This window comes from Octopus bimaculoides, chromosome 15 (assembly GCF_046866305.1).
Source record: "Octopus bimaculoides isolate indiv1 chromosome 15, ASM4686630v1, whole genome shotgun sequence".
Lineage (NCBI taxonomy): Eukaryota > Metazoa > Mollusca > Cephalopoda > Octopoda > Octopodidae > Octopus > Octopus bimaculoides.
Genome location: NC_142942.1, coordinates 38,272,602 through 38,287,818, shown reverse-complemented (window position 1 = coordinate 38,287,818; position 15,217 = coordinate 38,272,602). Strand labels below are relative to the sequence as shown.

The 15,217-nt window shown below is 34.4% G+C and overlaps 1 protein-coding gene across 1 annotated transcript in view; it reads left to right on the top strand.

Moving 5' to 3' along the window:
- The first annotated feature begins 122 nt into the window (after positions 1–122).
- Positions 123–15,217, top strand: part of LOC106875431 (protocadherin Fat 4) — a 483,503-nt gene continuing 468,408 nt past the window's right edge. The window contains exon 1 of the mRNA XM_089363753.1: positions 123–745. Within this exon, the coding sequence (XP_089219879.1) occupies positions 664–745 (82 nt within the window). The 5' untranslated portion in view covers positions 123–663. The remainder of the gene's footprint in view (positions 746–15,217) is intronic.

Here is a 15,217-nt window from a genome sequence, read left to right as displayed (position 1 = left end):
CGCCAAAACCCCTATCACCGATCCCTCGCCCAAAAACTACCACCTACACCAGCTCCGCCAAAGCCCCACTATTATCATGTAAGTACTTAGACTATTAAACGTATCTGCTGAGAAAAACGAGCGACATATTCCACTGAGACTGGGGAGGCGTGGAGGTAAAGACTCTGTGTCCAACTTTCACATGTTTTCGGGTTGACCTGAATTGAGATGATTCTAAAAAAGTAAATGAAAATATCAAAAGAATGATGGACTAAAAATGGTAAATTAATTCCCTTGCTTAGCAGTCCTGCCAGCCAGTGTCTCAGAGATTCCTTCTAATTCGCCTGATTTGACGGGGCTTTGGGTAAAATAGCCATACACACCCCTAAGCACGTATACACCTAAAGAAAATGCAGCAAGTACTTTAAACAAATAACGCACGTAGACACACACACAAAATAATGTTCATATTGTGATAGAGAGAGAGAGGGGGGGACTGAGGGAGAGACAGAGAAACAGAGTGAATATCATACATACATACATACATACTCTATACCGGCAACTTCTTATCAATTTAATATTTCTCTTGTCATTCATTGCTTCTGTTACCCACTTAAAAGCCAAATCATTTCGGGGTGGCGAAGAAAACAAGGCGAGAGAGACAATCTTTATTACAATACGACTATGTGGTGTCTCGCTTCGGTTTTGCTGTTTATCACGGGGTTACCCTCTGGCAATAGCGAAAAAACTGAGAAAGAAAACTTACGTAAGTGAAAGCATGCTGTTAAATATGTTGTTTCGATTTTGTTTACTTAATGTTAATTCATTTTAAATGAATATAATATGGTTCATCCATCTTTTTGCTGCCAGATTCTCCGTACTCTCATGTTACACGAGAGGACAGCATGCATACATACATACATACATACATACATACATACATACATACATACACACATACATACATACATATATACATACATACTTACATAGAAACATACATTCTTATACATACATAAAACACATGCCTACATACATAAATGAAAACATACATATATAAATATATATGTATATATATATAAATATATATGTATATATATATATGTATATATATATATATATATATATATATATATATATATGCATATATATGCATAATACATGTGTATATATATATATATATACATATATGTATAGAGAGAGAGAGAGAGAGAGAGTGAGAGAGAGAGGAAAAGGAGAGATAGGCGCAGTCAAACAGACAGACTGACCGACAGGAAAATCGTGGGGAGTATAGCAAAATGTACAATGTTTATATATACACACGAACACGAACATATGTAAAGACAAAATTTTGAATAACATGTATATTTCACTATCTATCTCTGTGCATACGTTATATGTACGTACGTATGTATGTATGTATGTATGTATGTATGTACGCATGTATGTATGCATGCATGTATATATATATATATATATATATATATATATATATATATATGATTGCAGCCTACTAAGTCGGCATTCCTGGAAGTGGTCAGACAGCACGTGCATGAGAACGAATCATGTATTTATATCCTTCTTGACATGTCTCTATATATACATATTTGTATGTACTTATATATGTATATATGTATGCATATGTACACATGTATATATATATATATGTGGTTATATATATATATATATATATATATATATATATATATATATATTTATATATATATATATACATATATATATACATATACATACATACTGACATACATGCATATAGATATATGTGTGTATGTATGAATTATTGCATTGCGTGTACATAAAACATGTGTGCGCATACAGGGCTATATTTATAAATGTTTACAAAGGCAACACAGTTATTTATACACGCATAAGTGACTGAGTGGGGCACGATTCTTGCTGTTCGTGCATTCAGACAACACAGGCTGAACCATGTTACACTTAAATTGACGTTCTGAATCTACTGTCACTGAAAGGAATTTTTTTTTTTATCTCTGTTCATACATCATTTTATACGATGCACGCACACATGCATTACACACTCACACCTCCACCTCCACACCCCCAGTCACACGCACACACGCCCATATGCACACTCACACATACACACATACCAGCATGCATGCATATATACCTACATATATACCTACATATATACATATATGTGTGAGTGGCTTTGTGTGTGAGTGGGTGTCTGTGTGTATGTGCATAAGAACAAAGACACAAGAAACATAGTAGATTGATAGATAACGGACAGATATATAAATATATATATATATATATATATATATATATAGAGAGAGAGAGAGAGAGAGATTCAAGGCTTGAATATGGTACTTATGCGAAGGCACCCGAATATCGCATCCCAAAAGGATGGGTGATTAAAATCAAACAATAAGCAACACGGATTTCAAAAGTGATTGCAGTACGCACGTTTCATGCTACTTCAATTTATTTAAGTAATGTGAGCATTACCTTAACTGCAATATGAAGAGCAATATTCAGCTGCACGAAGATTGCTCTTCATATTGCATTTAAGGTAATGCTCACATTACTTAAATAAATTGAAGTAGCATGAAACGTGGGTACTGCAATCACTTTTGAAATCCGTGTTGCTTATTGTTTGATATATATATATATATATATATATATATATATATATATATATATATATATATATATATATATATATATATATATATATATATACATATATGCATATATATATATATGTATGTATATACTGCATGTATATATATATATATATTATACATATATATTTATATGTATTTATACATATGTGTGTGTGTGTATGTATATTTATATATGTATGTATAAACATATATACAAACATACATACGTATGTTGAGAGAACGGTAGAATCTACTACGTCTGCTTATGTTTGTTGTATGTGTTTAAGCAGACAGATGCACAGTAAGTAGTTTTAAGTCATTGGTAAGTGGTATTTCCACAGCTCTATTTTAGATGTCATCAATATCGTATTTACATTATATAATGTTGTTTACAAACATGTTATTTAGAACAGATTTTTTTAATTACTCTGCATTGTACATTGTACCTCTTTAAACAGGTTATAAGTTATATAGATGTATTGCAAAGCTAAACTGGAAATTTATAATAGAATGGTTAACGCCACATGAAATGTGAATAGAAATAGATCTATCTAAGATGCGTGAGGAAGTACCTTTCACTCTTCAAAAAAAAAAAATCTAAACTGAACCGGCCCTTTATTTACAAATACAACTAAATGTTGGTTATGTTTGTTTTAAGCTCTAGTTCCACAGTAGTCGTGCAGAGAGAGCTATGAAGAAAATGGTTTAGTGTAGTTAACACCATGTTCTTGATCATTAATAACTACATTTACGTTGATCAATGCGTTCGGTTTATTTCCGACGGTCAGTTGTGTTGTGATGGACAAGTGGCTACTATTGTTAGTAGGTTGGGAAATACATAGTCTCTTCGTCGTCAGCTTTTTAGTATTGCTGTATATAATACAAAGAAGAAAAAGTCGTGGAATACTGAAGTACAAGTTGGAATAACGATAGGACATAGAGTGGGATGCTATCTGCTAATGTGCTATCAGAAATGCTAATTCGCATTAAATTCAGAAAATTCAAAAACGATTGTAATAACTTTGACAACACGATTTAGTTTTCAAATAATGCATCATTTAGATTGTAATTCATGAATATGCCTAATAAGATAATATACTGGAAAATTATTATTTGTGCATGAAATCTTCAAGTTATTCAACCGGAAATTTCTTTAAAATTTCTTTAAAAATATCATTTCCGCTTGAGCAAATGTTATCAACTTCATGTATTAACGATTGATAAACTATATTGATTTGTTAACAGTTACTTGATGCTATTTCCGACGGTTAATAAAACTGAGATATTGTCAAAAGAAAAAGCAGTCTGTCCAGACTACAGTGAAGATTGACATACAACTTACTGCAATGCATTATTCATTTCGGTCCTGCATGGTATGTTATTTAGGGTACATCTCTAATCTTTAGTGTTGATGATAATATTTCCAACACTTAGGAGCATTTGGCTTTAAATGTTATTATGAAAATTTGCTTTAAACCCACTTTATCACCACTAATTTATTATCTCCCCTTCTTCTTAACTCTCCTGTGTGACCCCTCTGTCCGGCATTCGCTATGATAGATCGCTAGCGACTACACATTTTTTAATTTTCTCTCCTTGTTTCTTTCTGTGTTCCTTTCTGTGGAAGAGCATAGGCTCGAAACGTTAAAGACTTTTTCACTTCCCGAGCGTTAAACTAATACATTGCTGTCTACACCACCTGTCTTCGTCTTTTGTTTTTTTTTGTAAATTCTCCCTATACATACATACATACACACACACACACACACATATATATATATATATATATATATATATATATATATATATATATATATATATATATATATATATATATATATATATATATTTACAGGCATGCCTATATGTGTGCATGTGTGTGTGTGTGTGTGTGTGTGTGTGTGTGTGTAAAGCTTATCTCATGCAGACTTATTTCATATAAATATATATGTTAATCTGCTTTCTGCTACAAGCATAATACCTGAATATCTTTTGTTAGTAGGGAGTAGGGAGTTGGATTGTCGATCACATCGATTCCAGAGCTCGAATGGTACTTATTTTGTCGAGCTCGAAAGGATGAAAGGCAAGGTCAACAACAGTAGCATTTGAACACAAAGCGTAAAGCCGGAGGAAGCAGCACTCAACATTTTACCCGGCACAATGATGAATTAATTCTACCAGCTCACTCACTGCTTTAAACTTCTACGTAAATACCCTAACATTTTTAGTCGCTGGATGAATGTATGTTATCGGTCAGCATTGAAAACGTGCTTTATATATGAAGCATTTATGGAGGTGGGTAAGCGATACAATCTATTTTGGTCTTGACTTAAACAAATTTTATTGAATCTGAAGGAGAGTCAAATTCGGTTAGGTTTAAGCTCAGTACTTAATACAACACAATTATTTTCTGTTCTTAGCACAACATCGCACAATTTGGAAGAAGTAAATGTTATATCAACTCAGTACTTCCGTGTTTCTTATATTATTAGCACAAGAAGTAGGATAGATATGGTTGATCGAAGCGATATTTGAAACGTAAAGAGTCACTATGAAATAAGGATAAGCACATTTCAAAGCCTTTCGGTTGTTATTTTAAATCATGAACACTCACACACGCAATCACTCACACACAAACAAACAAAAACAAAATATACTTGTGCAGATACGCAAGCGCACATATAGACATTCAAATACACACACATGGACACCCGAAATCTCACACATGTATGAATAAACTTTTATACATATATATTCATATACATACAGACTTCACCTTTAAGAGAGTATAGGCCTCAACTGAAAAAATGTGAACTGTCAGTAAAACGTTGTGTTACAAGATATAACCTAAATCGTGGTAACAAAAAACATCTGGGATGCTACGTTAAAAATCCTGCAACACATTGACGTTCAAGTTGCTCATAACAAATGTTTTGTAACAATAACTGCATACAATAAATGAAACTTTTTAACACGCATGACAATAATATTTATATTGAAGACCTCCATAGAAACTGTAACTTTCTACTCATTGTTAAATATTGTGGTGTCTTTTACGGTGGAGGTTGATATTCATTTCGTTTGAGTTAGTTAAATGGATAAGTTACAGCGTTTTACGACTCCAATAAAACACATAGTGTCAGGTCTACAGTGTTTTATAGCGTTTCCTATTAAGCACTTCATGTCAGAATTATATTATCTTTTTACCACGGTGCATAGAGAGTAGTTACGGATAATTGGTTTAAAAAATCGCCTTGCAGCCAGTGGTTCTCAAGATTGATCCCACTGCTTGATACCTTGAGCAAGTTATGCTATAGCCTGAAGTTAACCATTGGTTTTTGAATGACATCTGCCTGTCCAATATATACATACATACATACACATATTTGCATACATATAAACACACACACATATATATATACATATATATATATATATATATATATATATATATATATATATATATATATATATATATATATATATATATATATATATATATATATATATATATACAATTAAACCTTGGGAGAGGCATTATGCCGGTAATAAACACACGCACTGGTTCAGTCCTTTATTAATTTATATAGTTTTTTTGTTAAATTATTTCATTGCACTCTTGCAATCTCTTCAGTAACTTGTCCACTTCCATTTAACAAAAAACTATATAAATTAATAAAGGACTGAACCAGTGCGTGTGTTTATTACCGGCATAATGCCTCTCCCAAGGTTTAATTGTATTTCTTTCAACACACGCATCCACATCAAGAATCTTGCACACGAAATACACATACGAAATATATATATATATATATATATATATATATATATATATATATACATACATACATACATATGAGTGTGCGTGTGTGTGTATGTATGTATGTGTATGTGTGCATCTTTCTGGTTGATTTCGAAAATAAAAAAAATACGGGAGCTTCCAGCAAAAGTGTTTTGTGCCGGTGAAAATGCTTAGCAGTACTTTGTCCGTCTTCCTGTTCTGAGTTCAAATTCCACCTAGATCGAGGTCAATTAAAGTTAACCATTTCTTTTTTTAATAAAATTTGGGTGTCTAGTACATACACGCTTACATACATACATACATATACACACAAGTAAAAGAGTAAAGAGTATATGCATACATGTGCTTTTGTGTGAGAGTGTATGTGTGTGTGCGCGCTTTTCTGGATGATTTCGAAAAAATTATGGGAGTTTCAAGTAGGAGTGTTTGCGCTGCGGAAAATGCTTAGTGGTATTTCGTTAGTCTAGACGTTCTGAGCTCCAATTCCACCAAGGTCGACTTTGCCTTTCATTATTTCGGGGTCGATAAAGTAAGTAGGAGGTTAGTTCTGCGGTCGATATAATCAACTTAGCTCCTCTCGCGAAACTGATGGCCTTTTGCCAAAATTTTAAAACGATATATGTTTATATTGATTGCTTCTTCTGATTTTGCCTTCCTTTCTTCCCCGAAATCGTTTAAGATAAGTATGGAAAAGTTCAACTAATGAAAAATAGAAACATTAAAATCGTGTTCCAACTGCAGCACATTATCTAAAACTGGTAAAATATTTTAAATGAAAGAGAGAGGGAGAGAGACAGAAAGACAGGTAGACAGAAATAGAAATACAGAGATAGACAGAAAAACTATCAATGACAGAGAACGACAGAGAGTGAAAGAAATATACATACATACATGTTGTTGTTGGCACTCCGTCGCTTACGACGTCGAGGGTTCCAGTTGATCCGATGAACGGAGTCCGCTGCCCTAACCACTGGGCCATTGCGCCTCCGCACATACATACATACATACAGACAGACAGACAGACAGACAGAGTTCCGAATGTATAGTATGAATCCTATTTTAGCTTCCTGCTCAATTTTAACATCACTATAAAACCCTTCGTCAACCTCCGTAGAATTCACTTTGTTGCAAAGGTTTAGGTGAGGACCATAATCTTGGTATCACTGTACACAACAAGGTCACGAACGATATCTTTCTTCGTAGTATTTCTAACTAAACTATTTGGAAAACAAATGGTGGATATAATAGTGGTTTGGACATGAAATGTTTTGGCACCGCCGTTTCGGCATCACCAATTTGTCATTGCTGATTTGATGCTGACCTGTTTTACATCAGCCTTTTTGTTATTTCTCTCATTTTAAACTATCTCTCGGTCTGTCTCCCTCTCTTCCACCCATTTGCTATCTCTCTCTCTCTCTCTCTCTCTCTCTCTCTCTCTCTCTCTCTCGCTCGCTCGCTCTCTCTCTCTCTCTCTCTCTCGCTCTCTCTTTCTTTCTTTCTCTGTGTTAATATTTGTGAGCAAATTTCTCTTTATTTTTATGTGGGAGAAGAAAAATTGCTTATGTCAGTTGTATTCAATTAATAATTTGCAATGTCTTTCTCCCTCTATTTATATGTGTATTTCTTTACTTGCGCGCGGGCGTTTGTGTGTACTTGTCTCCAGTGTCAAAACGTACTTCCGCCAACATAGGTCGATAGTCCAGTCAGCCGATCTAGATCATCAGCGTCGAAATCGCCTCGCCATGTTATCTCACTCTGTCGCACTTACTTTCCCAACGATATACGAAGTACAATTATTTATGCAAGTGTTTGCACTCCAAACAGTGTGATATTATGTAACTTCATATTGTATTACTCTTTTACTTGTTTCAGTCATTTGACTGTGGCCATGCTGGAGCACCACCTTTTAGTCGAGCAAATCGACCCCAGGACTTATTCTTTGCAAGCCTAGTACTTATTCTATCGGTCTCTTTTTGCCGAACCGCTAAGTTACGGGGACGTAAACACACCAGCTTCGGTTGTTAAGCAATGTTGGGGAGACAAACACAGACACACAAACATATACACACACATATATACATATAAACGACAGGCTTCGTTCAGTTTCCGTCTACCAAATCCACTCACAAGGCTTTGGTCGGCCCGAGGCTATAGTAGAAGACACTTGCCCAAGGTGCCACGCAGTGGGCCTGAACCCGGAACCATGTGGTTGGGAAGCAAGCTACTTACCACACAGCCACTCCTACGCCTTATTATCGATGAATTTAGTACGAGGTAATCTCCAGTAATTATTCCTCCATAAGTCAAGATGAAATTCGAAGAATAAACTTTACCATTTCTTATTACTAATAAGCCAATACTTTGACTTTGACTAACAATATAATACGTGTATGCTCTTACAGCAGGAAACAATTTAAGTAATGCCGTATAAATATATTTTATTCATACGATATGAAATTTGATAACTGAATAACATTGTTTAGCTATCGTTGAACAGAGAGCAAACTGAAGATAACACTGGAATGCATTTTCATGTAAACATGTTTGTTTTTTTTTTCTTCCTTGAACACTAGAATTCACAAGGCCAGTTACCCGTATACGTGACCAAGATCACAATATTTTCCTGAACATGACGCAGGTTCGTTGTTCGGTTCAAGGCCAGCAGTTTTGTAGTGAGTCGATAAGTACTTGGGTTAGATTGGTCCTAGTACTTAACTAGTAATTTCTTTTATCGTTTCCAAAGGGCTGACAAAGTTGACCTTAACGGTATTTGAAATAATAACGTACAAAGGCGGAAGAAATGCTATTAAGCAATTTCTCCGACTAACTAACGATTCTGCCAGCTCACCAGCTCGTAAACATGAATACTGCGGGAAAATATTTTTAATACCACAAAATATATAAAACTAAGAGAGATGCAGTAGTCTAAGGTAATAGGAAAAAAACGATGACAGTTATATCGAAGTAATACATGTATTGTAGAAACCAAGAAATGTTACTTAAATACCACGGAGAATTTAATTATAACTATTATTACCTACGTAGAGGCGCAATGGCCCAGTGGTAAGGGCAGCGGACTCGCGATCGGAGGATCGAGGTTTCGATTCCCAGTCCGGGCGTTGTTTGTGTTTATTGAGCGAAAACAGCTGAGCACTACGAGGCTCCGACAGGGGGTGGTTGTAACCCCTGGTGTACTCTTTCGCCCCAACTTTCTCTCACTCTATCTTCCTGTTTCTTGAGTAACTGAGTAACGCTGCGATGGACTGGCGTCCCGTCCAGCTGGTGGGGGTGGGGAACACATACGCCATAGAACCGGGAAACCGGGCCCATGAGCCTGGTTAGGATTTGAAAGGGCGACGTTTATCGTTATTATTACCTACATTACTAATTGTAGTCTTAATTATAGGCAACAGGGTCAAACCTTAAATTTCAATACATTAACGTAATTTAAATATGAAATCTATTTGTAGGTGAGCTTCAGAGGTTTCCTCGAATATTTTGTCCAATAATTTTCTTCAATGATGACGTCATTCTGTGTGCAATTACTAAACACCTATATGCTTTTCAAGTCATCGAAAATTAGTATTAACCGTGTATATATATATATATATATATATATATATATATGTATGTATGTATAAGTATGTATGTATATATATATATATATATATATATATATATATATATATATATATATATATATATATATATATATTAGAAGGTTTGGAGATTATGTACATGTATTATATATTAGAAAAAATAAGGTACTCAGAGATCTGGATGGTTGTACATTTACAGATTCTTATTGATATGTCACATGCTTTTATAAATCATATATTAGCGCTTGCATCTATTCTAGTAGAATCTTCAGATTAAAATTTTTTGAGGAGATTCGTCTCTTTTTATAGTATTATTGAGTGTGTAGGGGTGGAGAGAGATATATAGGATAGTAAAAGAGGATGAGGAATGTGGACAAAAGTGAGAGACAGTGTGTGTGTGTGTGTTTTGTGTGTGTTTTGTGTGTGTATGTGTGTGTGCGCACGCGCGTGCGCGCACCTGTGTATCTGAAAGGAGTGTCAATGGAAAGGAGAAGGAAAGAAAGAAGGAAGAGAGAAAGAAGAAAAAATTGTGCTTACATCTATACAGCTGATCAGTTCTTTCAATGGAAGATGGCAAGTTGATTCTTGGCCTTTAAAAATGGCAAAAGCAGGGGGTTATCTAACTGGGGCCTTGTTTTGATAAAAGTTATTTTTCAAAACATTGTCATTATCGTCCAGTGAGTGAGAGTGGGTGTGTGCGTGTATGTGTGCGAGTGTGCGCGTATGTGTTTGTGTGTGTGTGTGTGTGCGTGTCTTTGTATCTGAAAGGAGTGCCAATGGAAAAGAGAAGGAAAGAAAGAAGGAAGAAAGAAAGAAGAAAAAATTGTTTACATCAGTTCTTTCAATAAGGCAAAAATTTTTTTTTATTTTTCATAAAAGGATGGCGACAAATATGAAAACCAGGTTAACCAGGTTCAATTCTAGTTGGCACAAAAATGTCCCACTATCTGGGTTTCTTGCCTCTTTTAGGCTCTGTTGTTCCAAAGTTGAATAAAGATTAAGAATAATGATATAATGTGAAGAATGAATGGGTGAGGCATCTAAATATTGCTAAGTTCATTTTGTCAGAGGCATGGATCAAAAATAAATGCAAAATAGCATTTCTGTAGTCATTTATCAATATAAATTGGCAAATGGTGCCATAGTTTTAGATACTGAAATAACCTGTGTGTGTGCGTGCGTGTATATATATATATATATATATATATATATATATATATATATATATATATATATATATATATATGGGAGAATGTACGGAAAAAACAACAACAGACGAGGACAGGTAGTGTAAACAACAAAAGGATGTATTAGTATGACGCTCGGGATACGGAAAGTCTTTAACGTTTCGAGCTACGCTCTTCAACAGAAAGAATACGGAGACAAGGAGAAAAACACGGAGAAAAAAAATTGAATAGTGTTCAGTCAGCGGTCTATCATAGTAATGGCTAATCATAGTAATGGCTGACCGGAAGTTATATATATATATATATATATATATATATATATATATATATATATATATATATATGTATATGTATATATATATGTATATGTATATATATGCTTCTCTGAAGAGGGCTTATAGAACCGAAATAAGTGTCTGAAAATGCCATCATACTGACAGAGGTCAGATATACTTTTCACTGCATCACATTTTCAATTCATCATAATTAAAATTTTGGATTTGCCGTCTGTTTTCCCAGAATTAGTCATTTGGGTAATTGATTATTCTTATCAGTAAAACTGTAATTTCAATTAATTAAAATTCTTGATTTACGACATCATGTTACCATGTTACCCACTTTACCATTGAGCTTTGGTGCATCGGGCTACCCTGAGTATTTCCAGGCTGTTCTCTTCAAACAGGTATTGTTTGTATTTTTGTAGTAAAGTCATTTATCTCTCTGATCAAATCAATAGTTGCTAATAAGCAACATATTTAGATGCAGTAGTTGATGTTTAAAGATAGAGCTGGGCATTATTAATGATTGTGATGAAGCCAAGTTCGCCTTCCGGGATCTGATTAGGCTACGCGAATCAACAAGGTTATTTTTCTCTTCAGTTAGTTAAACAAGTCTGCATGGTCAGCATAAATTCCAATTTCTCCTAAGCTTCTATTGTATAAAGATAGAAACAGCTGGACACGAAACAAAACGTAAAACGTAACTGATTATCAAAAATAATTGGTAGATGAAAACTGTCTTGTATATCACGAAAATAAAATGAACAGATTGCAGCAGTAATTAAACCAATACAAGCAATATTAATGCATTAATATTGATCGCAAGCATTGATACAAAAGAAACATTTCGAAATTCTAACTATAACAGTGTAATATTTAATACTGAAGCATTATGGTATCTGCATTAAGAAAACAAATAGGGGAACGTGTTTGAAATACTAAATTATTTCATTCACTTGGAATGCAATCTAAGGAAAAGTGACTGAAGACAAAATTGCTAGATTACAAATGTAATTTGTAAATTGTGAGATGCTATTCACAATGTATGTCGATGTCGGTGGCGTGAGCTTGAGGTTAATTTTTTGTACTGTGCTATAGAGTATATGTTTCTCATATTAATAAAAAAAATACTAAGTAACCAACACGAAGGTCTTGAAACAGGCAGCACTTTCGAAAATAACTATCGTGTGCAAAAGGAGATCAAGATGGCTTGGACGTGTGAAGCAGATGAATGACAACAGGATTCCCAAACCCAAAGAGATTTTAAATGGTGAGTTGGCTCAGGGCAGTAGACGCAGCGGACGAACAAAGCTGCGACTTAAAGACACATGTAAGAGCAACCTGACCAAGTTCCACATTGTTGCAAAGACTTAGGAAAAGTTAGCTGAAGAGAGAACAGCATGGAAAACCCCAGTGAAGAAAGGAGTCAAACAGCTCGAAGAAGAAAATATCCCGGCCCTCAAAGAACAACGCCAGAGAAAGAAAGACAACACACCGCAACCTTGCAACAGGTTATTTATTTGCAGATTTTGCAGCAGAATTTGCTCATAAAACATAGGAAGGTTTTGAGAAGTTGTAGGAAGAAGACTACAAGTACCTAATTAAGACATTCTCTGCTGCTTAGACGTAAATAACTTAATCACAAAATACGAAGTAGAAATTGGACACAAGAGTAAAAACACAACGTAATACTTCTGATTCTAAGAATCTCTTTTGATTTAATGTTCAAACCAAGGCCACACAGAATGTTTTTCTACAATTTAATGGACATCTGATATATGTGTGTGTGTGTGTGTGTGTGTGTGTGTGTGTGTGTGTGTGTGTGTGTGTACATATATATATACTGTATATATATTTTAAGGAGGAGTTAATTATAAATCAAGTTAGTTTAGAGCAAATTGACATAAAAGTAACATGTCAATGATATCATTACACGGGGGTTATATCTGTGTCAGTGGAATTCCTGTTCACAATGTACAAGAAGTAATGAATATTCGATATCATTCTTATTAAGCAGCTGCCGAGTTTTGTTACTGTTTACAGACAGGACAGTCCTAATGAAGCATTAAGATGACCGACGTCTGATTCTGACCACCTCATTTCCAACATCCCCGCCTCAGGCTACATAATTCAATAAATTTTATTTTTAAGACGACAGAAGTGCTATTTAAAAGACATTTGCTCGCATTTTGTAAGCCGTCAGGTGAGGTGGAGGTGTACAGCCTCTACGTTGGCTCCTTGTAACATCAGTGTATCCCTTGTTAATGCAGTTCTTAGTTATAGTTACGTCGATTGAAAGTTAACTGCTTGTTAATTGCTACAGAGACTCTGCCATTAATGATTTTTAAAATTCCGTTCTGGAGATTTTTCACTCAAAGGTATCCAATGTTCTGGTTGACCTACTGAATGTGATGATGACCGAATAAAAGCCATAATTGAATCTGATTGTGATATAACTGTGAGAGAGGTTTCAGAGAGGTTAAATGTATCACACACAACAACTGAAAATCACTTAAAATATCTTGGACGCGTTAAGAAGTTCGATATAAGGGTTCCACATAAACTGAAAGAGATTAACTTAACACAACGAATCAATATTTGCGATATACATCTCAAACGCAATGAAATCGACCTCATTTTGAAACGAATCATCACTGATGAGGATAAATGGACTGTCTACAATAACATCAATTGAAAACGATCATGATCCATGCGTAATGAACCAGCACAAGCTACAAAGGTGTTGTGAATTTTGAACTGCCTCCAAAGAACCAAACGATCGATTCAGATGTTTACTATCAACAAATAATTAACCTGGAGGGGCGCAATCACAGAAAAAACGGCTACAATTGGTAAATCGTAAAGAAATCGTCTTCCACCATGGCAACGCTAGATTACACACGACTTCGCTAACTGGGGGAATAATTATTGGAGCTTGGTTGGAAAGTGACCTCACATCCACCATATAGCCCTGACGTTCCACCCTCAGATTACCATTTATATCGAAGGTTACAAAATTGTTTGAATGTTAAATCTTTCAATAATGTTGATGACCTGAAATCGCACTTCAATGTTTGGCTGCTAAGGACCAGAAGTTCTAAGAGCACGAAATCATGAATTTGCCAGAAAGATGGCAAAAAGACATCGAACAAAATACAAAAAGATAATTCATTGAAGTTCATTCTTTGTATGGATAAAAATGACTTTTACTTCACTCTAAAATCCGAAATTACTTTCCTGCCAACCCAATATATACATATATATTATATATTATAGGAGAGTATTATAGTTCGCTCGAAGCATTGTGTATTGTTTGTAAAGAATAACAAGTTTTGAATGGCACAACAATACAATATAATACAAAAATGGAGTATATACCTGGTGTAATTTAGTTATCTATAGTCCGATTATATTACGGAATACAATTCCTTCTTCAGATATTCTTAGATGGAGTCGCTGCTATAATCTGTTTTCCAACGGCTTTTCTTTTAAAAACCGTTGGAAAACAGATTATAGCAGCAACTTCATCTAAGTATATATGAAGAAGGAATTGTATTCCGAAATATCATCGGACTAAAGATAACTAAATTACACCAGGTATATACTCCATTTTTTGTATTATATTGTATTGTTGTGCCATTCAAAACTTTTTATTCTTTACATTATCTATTTTATTATTTTATTATGTTATATTGTTACATATATATATATATATATATAT